Here is a 19,740-nt window from a genome sequence, read left to right as displayed (position 1 = left end):
TAGTGATATGACTCTTCAGAAATGGCAGAGTTTATTGTATCTAGATTTCACATTGATGTTTCCTTGCGTGTTATCTCACAGGCTTTTTATTGTTATTATTGTTTTTCATTTGTTTTGTGGGGGTATTCTGGGTATTTGAATCTCAGTTAATTTTTAACCTTAGTTACCAACCAGTCCTAATGTATTCTCTTCCTCTTTCAACTACTGCACACCAGCCATATGGTATGGATCAGAAGGAAGGAGAGAATTAACTAAGGAAATAAAGTAGTACCGCATGGTTGGATCATACAGTGCCTTTAGGAGAGTAGCAGGAGATAAGACTGGCAAAGATTCAGAACATCAGGGACCCTCTCAGCTTTTCCAAGAGATGTGGGCTTTTATACTGATCTGCTGGGAACTTTTTCAAGACCTGAAACTGGGAAATGACAGGAGTATCTTTAGAAAAATCAATCTGGAAATGTGATAGAAAATAAAACTCATGTAGGCTGTGACCGAAGCAGAGAGACCAGTTAGAAAGATTCAGCATCATTAACATGAGAGTGATGCAGCCTGCACTAACAAGAGTGGCAGTGTTCTTGTAGGGAAAGGGTTAGGCTGGAGAGGAACATCAGAAGTAGAAACTATGGAGATCATCTCTAGGAGTAAGGAATGAATGAGGATGGGTGCTACAGTGATTCCCGCGGTTCCCTTTCTTGGCAGGTTGAATGGAAAGTAGAGAAAGACACTATAGGGGGGAAAAAAAAAAAAACAACAAAACCTATTTAAGGGGAAAGTTCTACCCAGGAAATGTATGCAAGGGATAGTATGCATCTGGCTGGACTAAGAATAGCAGAAAACAGAGGAGGCTTTGAAAGAAGCCTATGAAAATAAGTGGAACAGCCAGAGTAGGAGGGTTCATATTGGAATGAAAAACCGAAAGGTGGATGACTTTTAAGAAAGAACAGTGCTCAGTGCTACAGAACTCAAAGTGAGGACAGAAAGTGTATATTGAAGGCAATATGAATCATCCATAGTAGTTTCTAATAGTAGAGTTAGAAACAGGGTTAGCAAATGGGAAAAGGAGAAAGGAACTGGTTAGAGGAAAAAAATATAGACTCTAAAGGCTGATTTTGGTAATTTAAAAAATTAATCATACAGAAGAGATCATTGGAAAACAGATTAAAGATCCTGAGAGAAAAAGAAAACAGGAATGGTTTGTAGAGAAGATAGCTGAAGATAGGAGACTGAAAATGCTGTAGGGTAGCAGGTAAGAGGATTAGGTAAGAGGAAGCTGCCGCTGAGACTGAAGTGCTTCCTACAGTGCTATTTAAAAATTTACAAACCTATGGCTGAGGATATAGCCAAGTGGTAGAATGCTTCCCTGACATACTTGAAGCTTTGAGTTCAATCCCAGTATTGCCACAAAATTAATTTAATCAAATGAAAATTCTAGTTGTATTGAAGCCAATGTAAAGTTAACAACTAAATTCAAATCAACTATTATAAGAGAAATTGTTTGTCTACACTGATGCAACATTGAATTTTCTTTTTAAATTAAAAGCAAGCTACAGGCTACAACATTCAAGGAAGTCTGTCGTAAGTACTTGTATTTAAGAAATTCTCAAATTATCAATACACTGGCAATATAAATACATAAATAGCTCCCCAAAGAAGTCTTCAAAATAGGACTCAATTTCACATATTTTTAAGACCATATATAGTAAATGTATAATGGATTAAATATAAGGATTAAATACAAGTAATTTCATATACATGGAAGAGAGTAAAAAATTTTTACTTAACAAAGAGCAAGGTCAGCTCTCAACTGCAATTTAAGTAATGGAATTTTAAAAATATCTTCTTTTTACTCTATTATAAAGGACATTGAATGTAGCCTTAACATGAGGAATATTACTCTTTTTTAAATATTTTATTTTTTATTTTATGTGTATGAGTGTATTGCCTGCATGTTTGTAAGTATTCTTGTATCATGCAATGCCTGCAGAGGTCAGAGGAGGGTGTTGGATCCCCTGGAACTGGATTATAGATGGTTGTTAGCCACCATGTGGGTGCTGGGAATCGAACCTGGGTCCTCTGCAAGAGCAGCCCAGTGAGCCATCTCTCTAGCCCCAGGAATATTATTTTTATAACACTTTTATTTGAATTGTTTTAGTGTAATATTTATACATGAGTAAAAAGACTCCTGAAGGCTTCTTTTTTACATATAATAAATTCAGACTTTTATACTTCCAGTAATCTTATAAAATAGGCTGTTTACCAAATAAGAAATTTCAGAAGCTGGCCATGATGGTTCATGCCTGGAATCTTAGCACCTAGGGAAATTCAAAGCCAGCCTGGGCTACATGGTGAAAACCTGTGTCAAAAAAAAAGTTTGTTCATAGTATCTTGAACAAATATAAGTGTAAGATTTTAATTTCATCAGGGTTGGAGAGATGGCTCAGCAGTTAAGAATACTTGTTCTCTTTCAGAGGACCCAGCACCCCATCTGTTTCTCCAGCTCCAGGGGATCCAGTGCTTTCTTCTGGCCTCTACAGGCAGGCATCTTCACTCATATACATACACACACACACACACACACACACACACACACACACATATGCACGCACGCATGCACGCACACATACACACGCACGCACACACACACAAGGGGGTACACATACACATAAATAATCCTTTTAAAAAACTGATTTTAATTCATCTATAATTACTTTCCATTTAAAGTCTAGCATTGTGAGAAAGCAAATACACTTTGGATACATAGTTCTGAAATGATGAGCTATACTTTTTTGTATTTTGTGCTGTGATTACAGCTAAAAATGCTTTCCAAGTGCCTATCATATCTGGACAGACCCCTGTCTCACAATGAGCCAGGGCTGTTCACTAGGAATCTAGCAGGCCTAGCTTAGCCCTTTCAAGTTTTATTGCCCTAGATATGAAAGATTGGGGAGGGAGGTGAATGAAATTAGAGAACCTAATAGAAGAAGGATTGGGTTAGCAGCAGAAGAAAGTATTAAGAGTTGACAGAACTAGTAACTAGTGACATAGATGGTGCCACATGCCACAGAAGTATTAAAAACTAATGGAATTCCTTCTGTACTTGCTGTGAAAAATACTGTATTCCTTTCTGTTTATCACATCAAAAAACTTAGTTTCATTCATATAATTGTTTTCATAATAACTGACTCACCCCATTAGTTTGTAAAACTGTTAAGGGTAAAATTTATTTTTTTTTTTAAAAAGAGAAGTATTGGGACTGGAGAGGTGGCTCAGCAGTTAAGAGCACTGACTGTTCTTGCAGAAGACCGGGGTTCAAATTCCAGCATCCACATGGCAACTAACAACTGTCTGTAACTCCAATTCCAGGGGATCCGACGGTCTCTTCTGTCCTCCACAGGCATTGCATGACACAGATACACTTACCTACATGTAGGCATAACACTCATACACATAAAATAAAATATTTTTTTAAAAAAGTATTATAAAACCTTTACTTGTAATTTTTAAAATAATTTTTAAAATGAGTGTGGATAAGGTTAAGTCAAAGAGTTCTTACATCCGTGTTTAAGTCTTAAGCCTTCTGTATCTAGGTGTTTTTAGATTCATACCCTATAGATGTATGTTTGGAAATATATTTATTATTTTGAGGCAGAGTCTCACCATGTAGTCCTAGCTAGCCTGGAACTTGTAATGTAGACCACCAAGCTGTATCTTGAACTCATAGAGATCCACCTGCCTCTGCTTCCCAGTTGCTGGGATTAAAAGCATGTACTGCCATGCCCAGCAGAATCATTGTATAAATGAAATGCTTACAGATCATTTAAGCTATACTTAGGCAAAACATGAGCCTTGAAAAAATCTTCCATACTGTAAAGTAAAAACTCTATTTTGTTTGAGATAGGGTCTTACTCTATAGGCTGTTCTAGAACTCACTGTGTAGTGTAGGCAGGCCTTAAATTCATGACCATCCTTCTGCCTCAGCCTCCAAGTCTAGGAATTATATAAGTAAGCCACTACACCTTTCAGAACATTTGTTAAATTATTATTTCAAAGGAAAAATAAACTAAGAAAGAAATTGTTATAGAACTCAGGCCAGTATGTCTTTTTGTTGGGAGGTTTTTGTTTGTTTGTTTGCTGAGTTTTGGGGTTTGTTTGTTTGTTGTTTTTTGTTGTTTTTTGTTTTTTTTTTTTTTGGTTTTTGAGACAATCTCCCTGTAGCCCCAGCTGGCCTGGAACTTACTATGTAGACCAGGCTGAACTGGAATTTACCATGTAGAGCAGGATGGCCTTGATGTCACATAGATCTGCCTGGCTCTGCCTCTGGAGTGCTGGGATCAAAGGTGTGCTCTACCATGCTTGGCTCAGGCCAGTATATCTCATTCAAGTAGTTCTTGTGTTTTTTCATTTGTTGGCTTGCTTATTTATTTGTTTTGGAGCTCAGGATTGAACCCTGAGCCTTCTCATCCTAGGCAGGTGCTCTCTTGAACTACATCCTCACCTCTGTCTTCAAGTGAGTTTTATGTTAGGTTGTCTCTCATGTTCTCATTACTTGTAGAGTCAGACTATTAAATCTATGGGTATTATTTCTATTGTACTTGCTTATAATTAAGTAGACTATTGATCTCCACAGTACCTCTATTGCACTGTTCAGTTTATACCACTAGAATTTGCATTTACTTTAACTACAAATAATACCACAAAATGTTTATATCTATTTAAACAAATAAATGTATATTTTTTTCCTATAGTTAAATGAAAAAAAGTTAAACTGCATTTTACTGGTAGTATGACAAATCTTTATTTTCTTATCCAACTAATTTCTAAAGTAACTTTTTGAAAACGCCCTTATAAAGACCATTATTGACATTGGAGATGTGACTAGTGGTAAAGCACTTGCCAACTGTGTACAAGACCCTTGATTTAGTTAGGCATGTTGCATGCCTTTAATCCTAGTACTTGGGAGGCAGAAGCAGCTAGATCTCTATGACACTGAGCCCTGCCTGGTCTACATAGTGAATTCTCAGCCTGCTATAGCTACAAAGAAACACTGTCTTTAAAAACAAACAAACAAACAAAAAACTCCTATGTTTGCTCTCCTATACAACCCCCCATATACATACATGACTTTAAAAAATATTTATTTTTTAATTTTTTTATGTGCATGTGTGAATGCCTACATGTATGTATGTACACCACATGTGTGCCTGATGCCCACAGAGGCCAGAAGAGGGCATCGGATTCCTTGGAACTGGAGATACAGGAATTGAGCTGCCACATGGGTGCTGGGAACCAAACCTAGATCCTCTGCAAGAGCAGCAGTGCTCTTAGCTGCTGAGCCACCTCTCTAGCCCTGTATCTTGTTTCTTAATGTTTAGTTCACTTTTATTTAAGAATTAAAAACTTTATATTGATTACAATCTTTATATCTGTGTACAATCTGTATCTCTTTATTTGCTTAAAACTTTATCATATAAATTACCAAAAAATGAGAGATCTTCCTTTTAGTTTCTATTTTTCATCTGTAACTGTGTTTTGGTAGTAATTGTTTCTGACAGGATCTCACTGTATAGCTTAGGTTGGTCTTGAACTCACTGCCCTGTCTCAGCCTATAAATGTTAGAATTATAGGCACCACCACTGTGTGAAGCTCTCTGTTAGGTTTTCTCAGCAGTGATTCATTCATTTGGCGCGTAGTAGTGCCCACTTAGTTTTATAAATTGCTATTCTAAGAGAAATATTTGTATTAGTGTAAAAATTAGATTGCAGTTTGGGTTCTTTACCAAGTAAAAACAATGATTGAACTGGATGTTACTTTTTTAAACCATTAGTAAACTAATCCATTGTAGTTGAGAATTATGATGCTGGTGTGGAATTAGGGAAGGAGGGAAAAGAAGATTCTGGAGTAGAGCTTATCAGGCAGTAGGACAAGAAGATGGGCCAGTTTGATTTGGTTTGGAGACAGAATGGCTTCAAACCCTCTTGATTGTATTCTTCTTTCTCACTTCTCATTTCCACATTTTTCTACCTAATTTTTTGAGGTAACAGGTAGGAAAAGTATAATGTCTGGGGCAGTGAAGGAGTAAATGTACGATTGGGGCTGCTAGAAAGAAAATAGATTATCTTATGATTTTAGAGGAGAAAGATTCATTTAAAAAGTAGTTTCCAGTGTGCTATGGATGTAACTCAGTTTCTATAATACTTGCCTAGCATGCATGAAACATCCTGTGTTCTATCTTTAATACTCCATAAATAGGCCTGGTGACACATGCCTATGATCCTAGCACTCTTGAAATGGAGGCTTTCAGAGAGAAGTTCAGGGTCATTCTCCACTACATAGAGAGTTTGAGGCCAACCTGGGCTAGAGACCCTGTTATTTAAAAAAAGAGTATTTGACATGGTGGCATAGGCCTAGAATCCCAGTACTTGTCAGGTAAAGGTAGGAAGATCAAAGCCAGTCTGGATAACATAGAAATTTCCTGTATGAGCCCTGTCTCTAGATAGCTGATGAATGGATGGAAAGAAGGAAGTGAGGGAGGGAGGAATGAAGGGAGGGAGGAAGGAAAGATAGATGATTGATGGATGGATGGATGGATGGATGGATGGATGGATTCTGCTGGAAAGGGGCTTGAGAATATGTTAATAGCTCAGTTGTAGAGTGCTTGCCTAACATACGTAAGACTGGGTTTAATCCCCAACCCTGGGGGTAGGACATGATTCTGAGCAAAGATGATTAACTTGCATATCACAGAATGTTATTTAAATCCCTTTATATCCCTTATTAAATAGTGTAATAGAATGTAAATCAGATATATTTGTTAGATATTTCCCTCAACTCAGAAATAAAAACCAAACCTGCAGAATAGTCAGGAACAAGGAATTTGTCTCCTATCTACAAGAAAGTCTATATGGATTCCAATACTGAAGGGACCTGTGACTAGCATAATTACTCGGCAAGTTCACCACTCCTAGCAGAATTCATTATTCCTAGGTAATTGAGAGTTGTCTATATTTTAAGTGCTATTTCCAGCTGTTTACTTATGTCATTTTTAGTATGTTTAATTTCTAAAACTATTAATTAGATTTGAATAAGAAATATTTGTGTATGCATAAGGAGAGCATAGTAGCACATAAATTATATTGTTTAGTCTGGGTGTCTTTTTAAGGAGAATGCTTCCTTTGAAATCTAGTTTTTGCTGCCTGTTTTAGTTGGGTTCTTTAGAAAATTCTCTCAGTATTTTGAAATGTTTGTTTCCTTATGCATAGATTCGATGTTACTGAGTCCCAGATCATAATTGTATTATGCCACCTTCTCTCAGGAACCGTGGGGCCTTGGTTCTGGAACTTCATGGTAACTGCTAGAATATTCATGCTGTCTAATGAACAATGGCGTGAACTCAATAAAGACAGCACCTTTGTCATGCACAGAGTAATCAAAGAAATGAAAAATCACGTCTTTCTGGTGGTATTTTACAGATAAACATGTTATTAGAAAATAAATAATTTAAAAATATAATAGGGCAATAAAAATCCACCCTGTACATATAACAAAATTTTTGAAAAAGTGTTATCTCTGTGATTTGATTTTGTTGCCAGTTCTCCCATTTACCTGTAGTACCTAGCATTGTTTTGTTCCATATAATATTTTTTTTTTTTTACCAGATACCTTTCCACCATTAGATTTTTCTTTTCTTTTTTTTTCCTTTGTGTGTGTATTGTTATTTGGGACTAGAACAAAACAAGCAGAGTTTTGTTTTTTACCTAGGTTGAGGAAACTCCATATTAGTACAGAAAAGATTCTATTTTAACTTACTTCGCATGTCCTTTAACTCTTCTGGTGCTGCTTAGATTAACAGTGATCTTGGTGTTAGAAAAACAACTATGCTAGAAGCTGTACATATGTTTTAATGTTTTCCTGCCTTATTTGTGCTTTTAAAACTATCCTTAGCTTTTTTTCATATCACATGCTTTGAATGCCTTCTTTTTTCATTTTTTTTATTTTCAGTATATGCATATTTTCCTAATGAAATGCTAAGTATAAATTTATGGGTTTTTTTCCTCTACTATTAGAATGGTAATTCTGACTGACTTTTAGGAAATGTTTTCCCAGTTAGATAATCAAGAATCCTTTAAAATGTAATACAAAAGTTTATTTACAAGAAAGAGTAGATCTTAGATTCATTATTGTACCCTTCGAGGAATTTTAAGGAACTGTCCACGTGAAAATTGATAAATTATTCTCACCCGGTAGGACTTACAGTAAGTCCTCTTGTCCTCTCCCCTTCAAAAGAAAGATTTGAAACAGTTAACACTGCTTCAGTAGTATAATAGAAGTAGCAAGTCTCTTGGCGGAGTTGTTTCTGAAAGGTGTACTGCAGCATTCTAAACCCAATTACTCAGTAAAAGAATGCTAGCTTTGACACAAATTTATAGTAAAGACCTTGGTCTGTGGAGAATACTGAGTACATTAGACAAATTCCAGGAACAAAACAAAAGCCACTTTCAATTGAACTTAAATGTGTTTGCATAATTATTTATGGAATTTACTCTGCCTCTCTTTACCTTTGTCCTATCCGATACTTTATCTAAAGACAAGTAGCTTTATGCTCATTGTAATTGTCTAAATATATAATTTTTTATAACATTGTCTTGCAGATATTTTCATTTGCTCTTAATATTTATTGTTTTAACTTATCCAATCATTAGTTCAGTGATCATTGACTTTAATCACCGAAATTAAGTCATTAGGTATGCTCATTTCTGTTTTCGGAGTTGGAGAAAAAAAGCTTTAGTTCTTACTACTTTGTTTCTAAATGGTTTCATTAGCTTTTAAACTTTTACTGGCTATTGTGTTCCAGCAGTGTTTGGTAAAACTTTAAAAACTGCCTACAGAAGCCTCACTCTGAACTGTATCAACAATAAAAAGTAAAAGCTTAAGAAACATTTATCCCCACTGCTTGATGAGTTAGTGTGTAGTAGATTCTCATTATCTTTATATTTTAAGGCTTGTGTTAATAACTCCCTATAACGAACAGATTCTTTTCTCTAATTAATTGATTGAGAGGAAATATAAGAGAGTAATTCTTCAACTACAGAATTGATACTAAATGAGCAGAAAGGATGTGTTGTTCTGCTTCCGGAGGTGGCAAGGACAGTCTGCCCCTTAGAGCTGAGCCTCCCTTCCATTTCCTCTGTTTTTTAGAGGCTTTGAGCTAATTTTTCTCTACTTAAGTTATTCTGTGGGTTTTCTCTTTTTAATATTCTTAGAAAACCTGAGGATCCATGCTTGTGAGGTAATACTGTTTTTAGTAATTGAACTTATTTTAAAATAAACAGATTTCTGTTTTCTCTGTTTAAATTAAAAAATACTGTAGAGCTGTATGGTTAACATTTCACATTAATCAAAGCTTGTCATGCCCAATGCACCCCTTATCAAGGGTAAGAAGTAGAATATTGGAATTCTTAGCTAATCTTCATTTCAGTCCACTAAAACTAACCTCACCCATAGCATTTCTGGTAAAGAATATAATGGATGTCATGCACTGGTTATACTTAAGTTCAGTAGACATTTACATCCATTTACAAATAAATCTGTGCCTAATAACTGAATATGATTCCTGATTCCTTCAAATTGATTTTTTTAACATAAGCTCACAAGTCAGACTGTAAAAACCAGGGTTTGTCATTGTGGATTTATTCCTAGTATATGATAACGGTCTGTGTTAACCAGGCTAGTAGTCAACACAATATGAAACAGTTATATTTATCATTTATGGTACAACAGGAATGGTTATAAAACTGCAAGTATATATTTGAAATGAGTGTGTCACATGTAGAAGAAAGATAGATAATCTCATTTTAGAGGGGAAAGACATGTTAAAATTCTGGGAAAAGTTGAATTAATATGCTTATCAGCCCTCACAGATCCCTTTATATCCCTCATTAAGAGTTGAATTAGAACTCAAATTGAATACATTTGTACTTTTGCTATCCCTCTGGAAACTGAAAGTTAAAATGAAACTTGCAAAATAGTTGAATGCTTGTCTTCCATGAGTTGGGACAAAAAAGACAAGTCAGAAAATTCCCTCAGCAGACTTAAATAGTTTGGACTTACTGCACTCCCTCTCACTTTTAAAGGCTATTTTCTGCTTCTGTTGTAGTAACTGTCCTGATAGTTTTCTAAGCTGCCAGTCTGTGGCGTTGAAGGCCCCTGCAGCCTTCATGTCAACTAAAGAAGTTCATTGTTCTCTTGTTTAGAGGTTAAAGTTACTCACAGTCATTGAAGGACATTTTGTTCTCTTTACATTAAGGTCTAGTTATGTAACCCAGACTGCCCTCGAACTTGCAGTGCTCAGAGTGCTGAGATGACAGGCCCAGGCCACTATGCCTGCTTTGTTCTCTTTTTGTCCTAATATCAACAGACCCTTAGAGTAGTGCACTGAGAAATGATTGACCCATGGGGCTTAGTATGGGTTTTGAGGGTTGTTTTGACCTTGGACTTTTGACCATTGACCCAGATTCCCCATCAAAAGTGTGGGAAACTTTAGATTTCATGACTGATTTGCTTTCTTTCCCCATTTTCCTTTTGTGATGGCCTTCTGAACAGTGTTTGTCTCTGGTTTGTAGTAGTTTAAATGTGTTCTGACTGGAGTTTTTATTTGCGGTTATCCACAGCCACTGAGAGAATTCTTGTCCTTTAATGACTTGTATCAAAATTAAGTAGAAATGGGAAACTATTTTACATCAATACTAGTCAAGATGTTGAAACATCTTCAAGGGTAAAAAAATACATTTTCTTCCCCTGAAGCTTTAGGCTGTGGAAATCCAATGCTACAAATAAAATAATTTTTTTTTTTTTTTACTCAGTTGGTGTTCAGGAACCTCTTACACCACAGAGCTCCACCTTCAAGGATTTTTTTTTTCTTGTTTCCTTGTTTTTGTTTTTGAAGACTAGTCGCAGAATTTAGGAATATCGTCACCCCTTGTTCTCCATTTTTCTTAATAATGATGAAAATAAAAAGAAAGTGAGCTAGAAAGAGAGCTCAGCAGTTATAAGCACTTGGACTGGAGTTTGGATCCCAGCACCTACATAATAAGCCAGGCCTCAGACAAAGGCCTATAACTCTAGCTCTGATGGACTCCAAAGCCTTCTGGCCTCTCCATATGTACCTGCTCGCACATGTGCATACACTGACAGAGACACACACAAATAAGTAACATAACTCTTTAGAAAAATTAAAGTGATTACAGAAATGTTATATTGCTACCTGTACATAATAGCCTCCCTTCTAGACAGGGATCTTTCCTACATGGTCACAAATATTAAAATGATGCCCACCCTATTAAGTCACAGTAAATTAAGCCTGGACTGAGACACTGTTTCTGGGAAGATGACAGAATGGACTGTCATGTTACTAGCTATCTTCTAAACATCATCATTAGCTCTTTAATTTATTATTAATCATTTCTGCCACCTGCTTCCGTTAGTTTACAACCATGGGGTAGCTTTATACCGTATCCTGTTTAATTCCCAGTAAAGGTTAGAGAAACAGTTCTAAGAGCAGTGCTAGATGGGCCTCATAAAAAGAATTCAGAGGAGTCTTCTAAATCAGATAAGCAAATAGGAACAAAATATTCTTAACTGCCTATCAACTGGTAAGTAAGTTTTCCTTGGCCCTCTCTCCCATTGTCAATTTAATTACAGCGACAGTATCTGAATTGTTTAGAAAATTCCATCTTCCAAAATTTCCACAAAACTTTCCCTAGAAATCCCACTTTGAGACTATAAAAGAGCTTTCATGTTTCCTCTTCTCTCTTAAACTCATCCATAGTGCAAATATAATTGTGTGAGGTTCTCTGAGACATTTTCATTTTGTAATTATATACTTCTGGCCCTTCCCCTTCCAAAAGGCTGCTTCACATGTTCAGCAAAATGTTGTAAGATGTCTGCCCTCCTTCACCCAAGACAGAATCGATCATCTTTGACACACCTACCTGCTCAGTCTCCTGAGTCTGCTACTGAGTGTAATTCCCCTTATTGGCACCACCACTCACCAGGTCAGCTCTACAGATTCTTTTTAGCTTACTTCAGTCCAACTTTTTTCAGTAAATGTGTATATTAAAAACAATTACATCACTGTTTGAAGTTTAAATAAGCATCTATTAAAAAAAATTCCTTCAGGAAATGAAGATCAGTAGTTTCTGGTTGGCAGAAACTGATTTTAAGCTAATTATTTAACACAGGCATGAGGGCTTACATGTCCTAAGCTCACATTATGCATTTTGTACTTTTAAGTATCAGTTTTAGAAACGGGGGCTTTGTTCTATAGAAATTGAACCCCTTTACTCTTGATACCTGCTTTTTTTTTAGTCTGATTGCTGTTAATAAGTTTTCTTGTTGGAAAGCTAACACTGTAAAAAGGTGTCTAATGAAAAATCTCCTTTTCCACATGTCCCAACCACCAGCAGTCCCTTCACTGATCTCCCCAGTAGTTAACTACTGTTCTTAGTTTCTAATGTATACTTCCATAAATATGTTATGCAATTTAAAATAAAAGAGAATACCATTGGATTTCTTTTCACAAAATGTAGCTTTACACGTTCTGCAACTCTTTTCACTTAATATATATTTGACACTTTCCCATTTCATTGCTTAGGGAACTGCTGTTCTATGCCTCTTTAAAAGCTGCAAAGTATACTATTGTATAGAAGTACTATAACATATAACATTCCCTCAGTAAGGAATTTTGGAAAATTTGCCACCATAACTAATTCTATAATGAATAACCTTCCACAAACTGTTATCTTTAGAATATCAATGTAGGATCAATTCTTTACATTAAGTGTTTGGATTCAGTAACCTAAGAACGGCAATCTCAGGGTTATGGGAAGTGCTGGTCAGCAGAATGTGTTGCTCTTCCATCTTTTTGCCCATAATTCTTTTTCTTTTTTTTCTCCAAACTTTCAGGCTTCTAATTTCTATTACCCTCTTTTTGCACTGTCTCTTCCTGACTATAAAGTCATTTTCAGCAATCTCAAAGTTAATTCTTGGCTGCTTTCATTTCTCTTTATAGAAATGTGAGGGTAATTAACTTAGAATGAGAAATTAAGACTTGGTTGATTTTTTTCACCTCTGTTGTGTAGCAGGCATTAAATGAATAAATATTTCTAAGTTTTTCAAGGTCTCAGTGGTTTATGCTACTTCTGTTAAAGTTCATCATTTCTTTTCAGCTCATAACTACAGAGACTATTTCAAGATTTTATACCATATACCAGTGCAGTGTAGTTAATGCTCTGCTTGATACTTAAAATATAATACATACACATATACTTTTTTTGGTGGGAAAGGTTAAGTTTTAGGCAATTTCCTTTGGAAAGAAAGGGTTTTTATTGCTCTGAAATTTATCAATTTAAATTCAAAAGCCTCTGGAATTTCTAAGACTTTGTTCACAACAAATTTTGGATACCTCCTTGTCCCCTTTGCTCCATATTTGAGATTTGTCTTCTATTGTGCATGATAGAGGAATGCTGCTTTGCTTGCAAGTAATTAACTTGAAATTGTTTTTAAGTAATTCTGCTTTTTTGGCTTTTTGTACCTAATCAGAATTGATGTGACTGAAGTGCAAATCTTCATAATAATCATGCATTTGCTGGCAGTGATTGGAGGACCACCTTTTTGGCAATCGATGGTAACTTTGTTCACATTGTGTATCCTATATAATGCATGTTATCTTTTGCTTGTGTTTTCTAATATAGAATAATCCAGTTAAAGGGTAATGTTTAAATTTATTTTTTTCTGAAAAAGAAAGTTACAGCAAACAATAGGAGGCTTTTTAGAGCACAAGAATTGTACAATTTGGTGTTATATGTAAAGTAAGTGTACTTCTGAAGGCCATTGAGAATCTGAGTTGTTAATTGTCATCCTGTTTTGCATGCAAGGAAGCAGCAGGTAATGTAACAAGCAAGTTAACCAGAGACAAGATTCAATTACTTTTCATTCTTTTTCTGCACTGTGACTCTACTAGGTTTTCTCTCTGTGATTAAAATTGAGTAACAAGTTTAGGATTTGAGATTATAAATTAACACAAGAAAAAGTGCTTATTGAATTCAGTTAGTGTTATTGGGGTTATTTTAAACCTCAGGGCTTTATTTTTTGCCTGCCCTGAAATATATCACTCTACAAACCCAATTTTTTTCCATGAGACTCTGAGACAATATATATAAGGGTCAAAGACACAAGCTCTGGGACCAGGCTGTCCATTTGATTGAGCTCCACTGCCTGTTCCGCCAAGTTAATGTTTTAGGTAAATCTGTCTGGCTTAGTTTCCTCCTCTGCAAAATGAGGATGACTATAGGATCAATCTCATGAATTTATTTTGTGAATTAAGTGAGTTAATAAGTACAATATCAAATAATGCCTGTTAGATAAGCACTCAATGAAAGCTAGTGCTTCTTTTATAATTTGGATTTGGGCTTTGTTTTATTTGGGGTTTGATTTGTTTTTTGGAGATAGGGTCAGACCTGTCTTAAAGACACTGTCCTCCTGCCTTAGCTTCATGAATGCTGGGGTTAAGGCAAGTACCTCCTTGTCACAGTTGAAATGTATTTTTCAACACTTGGGACAGAGAGGCTAGGAGAGATATCTCAGTGGTTAAGAATACTGGCTGCTCTTGAAGAGGACCCACCTTCAGTTCCCAGCACCCACATGGCAGTTAACTCCAGTTCCAAGGGATCTGTTGCCCTTGTACACATGTGATGCACTTAACATACATGCAAGCAAAACACTCATACACATAAAATAAAAATAAATAATTATTGAGCTAGGACGCATGCCTTTAGTCCAACACGCAGGCAGAGGCAGGGGACCTCTATGAGACTGAGGCCAGCCTGGTCTTCAAAGTGAATTCTAGGCCAGCTGGGGCTACAGGGAGACCCTGTCTCAAAAAAATGGGAAAAAAAAAGATTTGGGTCAGAGTACTTTGTACCTCCTTCTTCTAAGAACATTTAATGAGCCTAAATGCATATAATTCTTAAAAGTCAGATTAATTTAAAAATTAAATTTACTGAGCAAGTCTTTCCCTTTAATCTAGTTCACTTCATGATGGTAAATTAGGTACTTCAGAAAGTGTAATTGGTATATTTCCCTAAGTATACATTTCCCTATGTATTTATTACCAGATATCAATTGCTTTTTGGGGGAGAATGAGCTTACAAAGATGGAAGAGATAAGGGAATGAAAACAATCTGCAATGAAACAGGAAAATGCTAAAATTACTCTTTCAAGTACACAATGCCATTTGTGTGCCTTAGATGTCACTGTAGATACCTGTTGGCTTTTGTGACCAATATATAAAGAAAATAATTTTATTAACTTTCCCTTTTAGTGGATTAATTGGTTTGTTTTTGCTGTTTCTGAGTTATTGGTTTGGTTGAGTTTTTGTTTGTTTTTGTTGGTGTTTTTTTTGTTTTGTCTTTTTGAGACAGGATCTCCCTGTAGCCTCAGCTGGCCTGGAACTTGCTATGTAGACCAGGCTGGTCCCAATCTCAGAGAGCAGAGCCCCCTGCCTCCCAAGTGCAGAAATCAAAGGTGTGTGTCACCACCTCCAGCTGTTTGCTTGATTTAACAACAGTTTAACCTTACAGGAAGGAAAAAATAGATTTGTTTTCCTAAAAATAGATCAGGAAGCCCAAGTTCTACCCAACCTTCACTTGACTGTATTGATTATTATTTTTACAGGTTTTGTGTTTTACACCAAAATGTATCCAAAACAATATTGTTTTGAATGTCTTGAACATATATAAAAAATTCCTATAAGGTTTTAAGCATTTTAAAACCCATATGATGAGCATTCTGACTTGACCTTTTGCAAACAAGTTTAGCACCTGATTTATACAACTAACTATATGGCAGTGCCTGAAACTCTTGCAGGTGTCTATACTTATGTCTTGATTCCCTAAGGGTATCTGTCAGCACATTGCCTCAGGTACACCGAACATTTCTCTAAGTAAATAATTTTTTTTTTCTTTTTAGTGGGTGCTGTAATTATGCTAACATTTTCATAGAATTCATTTAAATTAAAATGATTTATAAACACATATTCCCATACTCTTTGTAATAAAGTATCTATTCTTAAAATGATACTACTTCTACAAAACCTGTTGAATCACATATTAAAATCTAACCAAAACATGTCCATTGTAATCTGGTAGCAGTATTGAGAATTTAAAACTTTCTTTCATCTCTAACCTTTTTGAAATCGGTTGTAGTACATTGGTATTATTTGGGTGCATACCCCTCATCACAAATCCAGAGGATTTTTTTCCCCCTGATTATTCAAAGACATCAAAACTGATGGGAATTTTTAGTCTCCCCAAGTCTTAAAGACTACTGAAATTCTAGGCAGGCTTGAGATAAAGGTGTTTTTAGCACAGTTCCTTAGCTCTTTCTATAGAGTAAATACAGTTTGAGTATCATTCATGAGTTCTAGTAAGATGGTGGCAGAAAAACATTGGAAAAGATAAGACTGTGCCTACACTTCTTGATCTCAAGTGTGGGGTGAAAATAGCCCTTCTCATGCTTTTTATAAGTGATTCATTGGTGTCCATTTTTAAGGGATCGCTCAATGAGATTTTGGAGTTTTCTGACTCCAGCTTTCTTTTACTTTGCATCACACTTTGTTGCTCATTACCTTTTCAAGGTAGAAGTTGGATAGTTCTTCGTAGTCTCACAAAATAGGAGGTTGACATACACAGTGAAAGGGACAAGATCTGCATCTTCATTCAGCAAATATAAACTGATAACCTACAATAACCAGGACCCTAAAGAGACTACAAAAACCAATTCAGGAGCTGAGATGGCACAACTGGTGAAAGCAATTGCCACCAAAGTCTGATGACCTGAATTCAATCTCTGAGACCCACATGGTGGAAGGAGAGAACAACTCCCGAAAGTTTTCCTCTGAGCCCCATTGGCATGCTCTGTGACATGCTGCTGCCCTACGTGGCGTGCGTGCATGCGCGAGCACAGACACACACACACACACACACACACACATACATACATACACACACAGCTGTAATTTTCAAAATTAATTCAAACTAAACCCTGTGTTTAGGAACTTGCATTTGGATGTATCTAATTAGCATGACAGAAATGATGAGAGCCCTAAAATGTCTACTTTGCTCCAAGGTCTTAATTTGCTTGCTCACTTTATAATTCAAGCCTAAGTGTATCAAGTTACCTGGCTTTTCTAATGTTTGTGTGTATTCTTTCTTTCAAAGGCCAACAACTTCCATGATCCTAAAGCAGTTTCCCCAAATTATAAATACAGTTATGAAGCTCAGTCAGTTCAGTTGTGACACAGTTGGCTGTTAACTTGATCAACTCATTCAGGGTACTCATCTGGGACCCTGATCCTAATATGGGGTCCCCTGTAATGGAATAATACTCTGTTAGGCAAGTGTCATCTTTCTACCTTTGCCAGAAAGTTCCTTTGTGTCTGTGGAGGGAAAGTGGGAGGATTGCAGGAGACCAGAAAGTAGCAAAAGAGACCAACCAGGTGCATCAGATGTAGATTGTAATGTCCCTAGTTTTCTGAACTAGAGCACAAAAATCTCCAGGAGACTCAAGTAACCATGGTGTTTATTTTCCCTTCTCTTTAAAACAGGCTTTGAACTGGGACTGTAGGCTATGTTAGGCAAGGAGAATGACAGTTTATGGTGTTGTACCAAGTTTGGGGCTGAATTTTAACTTGACCTATTTTATTTTAGAAAATTAAACACTGCTGTAGTACAACTTCACATCTGAACAGTTGATTTCCATTTTTTTTTGAGAGCTGCCGTTTTGCAAGAGGTCATAGAGTTGTGTAAACAAAGGGAGTTCTTGAGAGTTTTGAAGAAATGTAGTATCCAAACATTAAGATTATTTTTGCCAGTTTCACTGGTGTTTATATTACAAAGTGATGTCTTATATCCTGTTTGATTTAAAAGTGTAGGAAAATAGCAGTCCTGAATAGTGTAAAAAGCTCTATTTAAAATGTTTTCATTGTAAGGCCTCATTACCTATCTTGTGATCTTGTTCTTATAATTACTTAAATATATCCTAATCCATCTTACTTTGAACAAAGTTTGAAACCAGAAGAGCAAAGGAAGGGATGAAAAAAGTAAAAGAAACTTCTCTGTGACTTAAAAATTTAGTACAAGTGTCAGCTCAATGGTTAAGAACACTTGCTGTTCTTCCAGAAGACCCAGGTTTGAGTCCCAGCACCCTCATGACAGCTAACAACTGTCTGTAACTCTAGTTCCAGGGGATCCGAAGCCCTCTTCTGGACTCCACAGTCTTTGCATGACACGGGTGCACTTAACATACATGCAGGCAATACATTCGTACACATAAAACAAAAATAATAATTTTTTTTTTTACAAATTTAGTACAAGTGTCTTTCATTTTAAATGAGGGGGAAGCTGTGCTTACAAGGTTAAATGCTTAGTCTCAATCCACTCAATCCCACCCTTCACCTTACTTTAGGTAAATCATCTTTTAAGTATACAGTCGCATTAGCAATGTATTATTTACTGAGACGTAAACTTATACTATTAAAATTTGGGGAATACAACTGTAGAGCTATGCAAGTTTGAATGTACATGACTGTTTTTCCTGAATATGAATGCCATTTCAGTTCCCTTTGACTATTACTAGCTGCTTGTACCCGAACAGCTCAGAGTTGGGAACTCGTCTGAATAGAACTTTTCTCTTCCATTCTGTACTTTGCAGATTTCAAAATCTAATTTGTAAATATTTCTATTCTTTATGCTCTATACTGTCTAACAGTAACTAGAAGTGTACTACAGGTTTAGAGGTAGAATTCAGAAAGCACACAAAGAAATGCCAAGGCATGCCCTCTATGAAAAAGTCACAAGACAGCCTAGTTCACTGTTGCCAGACCTCTCAGATACAGCAATGGAGTTTTACTCAGCTTATGCAAATTAACATAGCTGGATTTTTTTTCTAACATTGATGTCAGAAGTCAATCTCATCTTTTGAAATGTGTTATATTGCTCATAATAAAGAGGAGAAGGAAATTTTCATTACATGAAGTATTGACCAAGTTGGAAGGAATGAAGAGTATTTGGGAGTATGCATAAATATTTGGCTATATGTTTTTTTACTTGAGTTTGTATATATTTTAATTGTTCTTTCCTTCTACCCATTAAAGATTCCAGTGCTGAATATTCAAATGAAAATTTTTCCTGCACTTTGTACTGTGGCAGGGACCATATTTTCCTGTACAAATTACTTCCGTGTAATCTTCACAGGTGGTGTTGGCAAAAATGGGTCAACGATAGCAGTGAGTATGCCTTAAGATTGCCAGTGACTTGCAGGTTAGGATTTGTTTTTGTAGTTACTGTGTTTTTCATTTAAAAAGTATAAAAGCATTTGTTAATTTAGAATTTCCTTAAAAGTATATATTCATACCTACTTTTATATGCTGGTAAATGCACGTTTTGTGTATACATACTACACACAGTACATTTTAGAGAGTATGATCCACTGTGTAAAAATAAGCCTCATCTGCCAAGTACAGTCCTATTTGTGCATTACCAATTCATGTAGCTGCTTTTCATTAACTAGTCTGGTGCTCAGCTTATAGTTAGCTGACAGCCACTGTGAGGATCTAGGAAGTTTGGGTTGAAGTATTTTATGGTAGATCCATGTAGTATCTGACAAGTATTAAATACTGTTAATTCT

At 36.0% G+C, this 19,740-nt stretch overlaps 1 protein-coding gene across 2 annotated transcripts in view; it reads left to right on the top strand.

Moving 5' to 3' along the window:
• Positions 1 to 19,740, top strand: part of Cept1 (choline/ethanolamine phosphotransferase 1) — a 45,295-nt gene that overhangs the window by 23,049 nt on the left and 2,506 nt on the right. The window contains exons 5-6 of one of the 2 annotated variants that reach the window (XM_008850343.3): positions 13,597 to 13,681; positions 19,208 to 19,339. In XM_008850343.3, the coding sequence (XP_008848565.1) occupies positions 13,597 to 13,681; positions 19,208 to 19,339 (217 nt within the window). Of the gene's footprint in view, positions 1 to 7,259; positions 7,345 to 13,596; positions 13,682 to 19,207; positions 19,340 to 19,740 lie in introns of both variants that reach the window. The other variant, XM_029554650.1, reaches the window with a different exon arrangement.

The sequence above is a fragment of the Nannospalax galili genome, unplaced genomic scaffold (genome assembly GCF_000622305.1).
Source record: "Nannospalax galili isolate Female #2095 unplaced genomic scaffold, S.galili_v1.0 scaffold5, whole genome shotgun sequence".
In the NCBI taxonomy this organism is placed as follows: domain Eukaryota; kingdom Metazoa; phylum Chordata; class Mammalia; order Rodentia; family Spalacidae; genus Nannospalax; species Nannospalax galili.
Note: the sequence above shows the minus strand (reverse complement) of the source record. Positions and strands in the feature narration are given on the sequence as shown.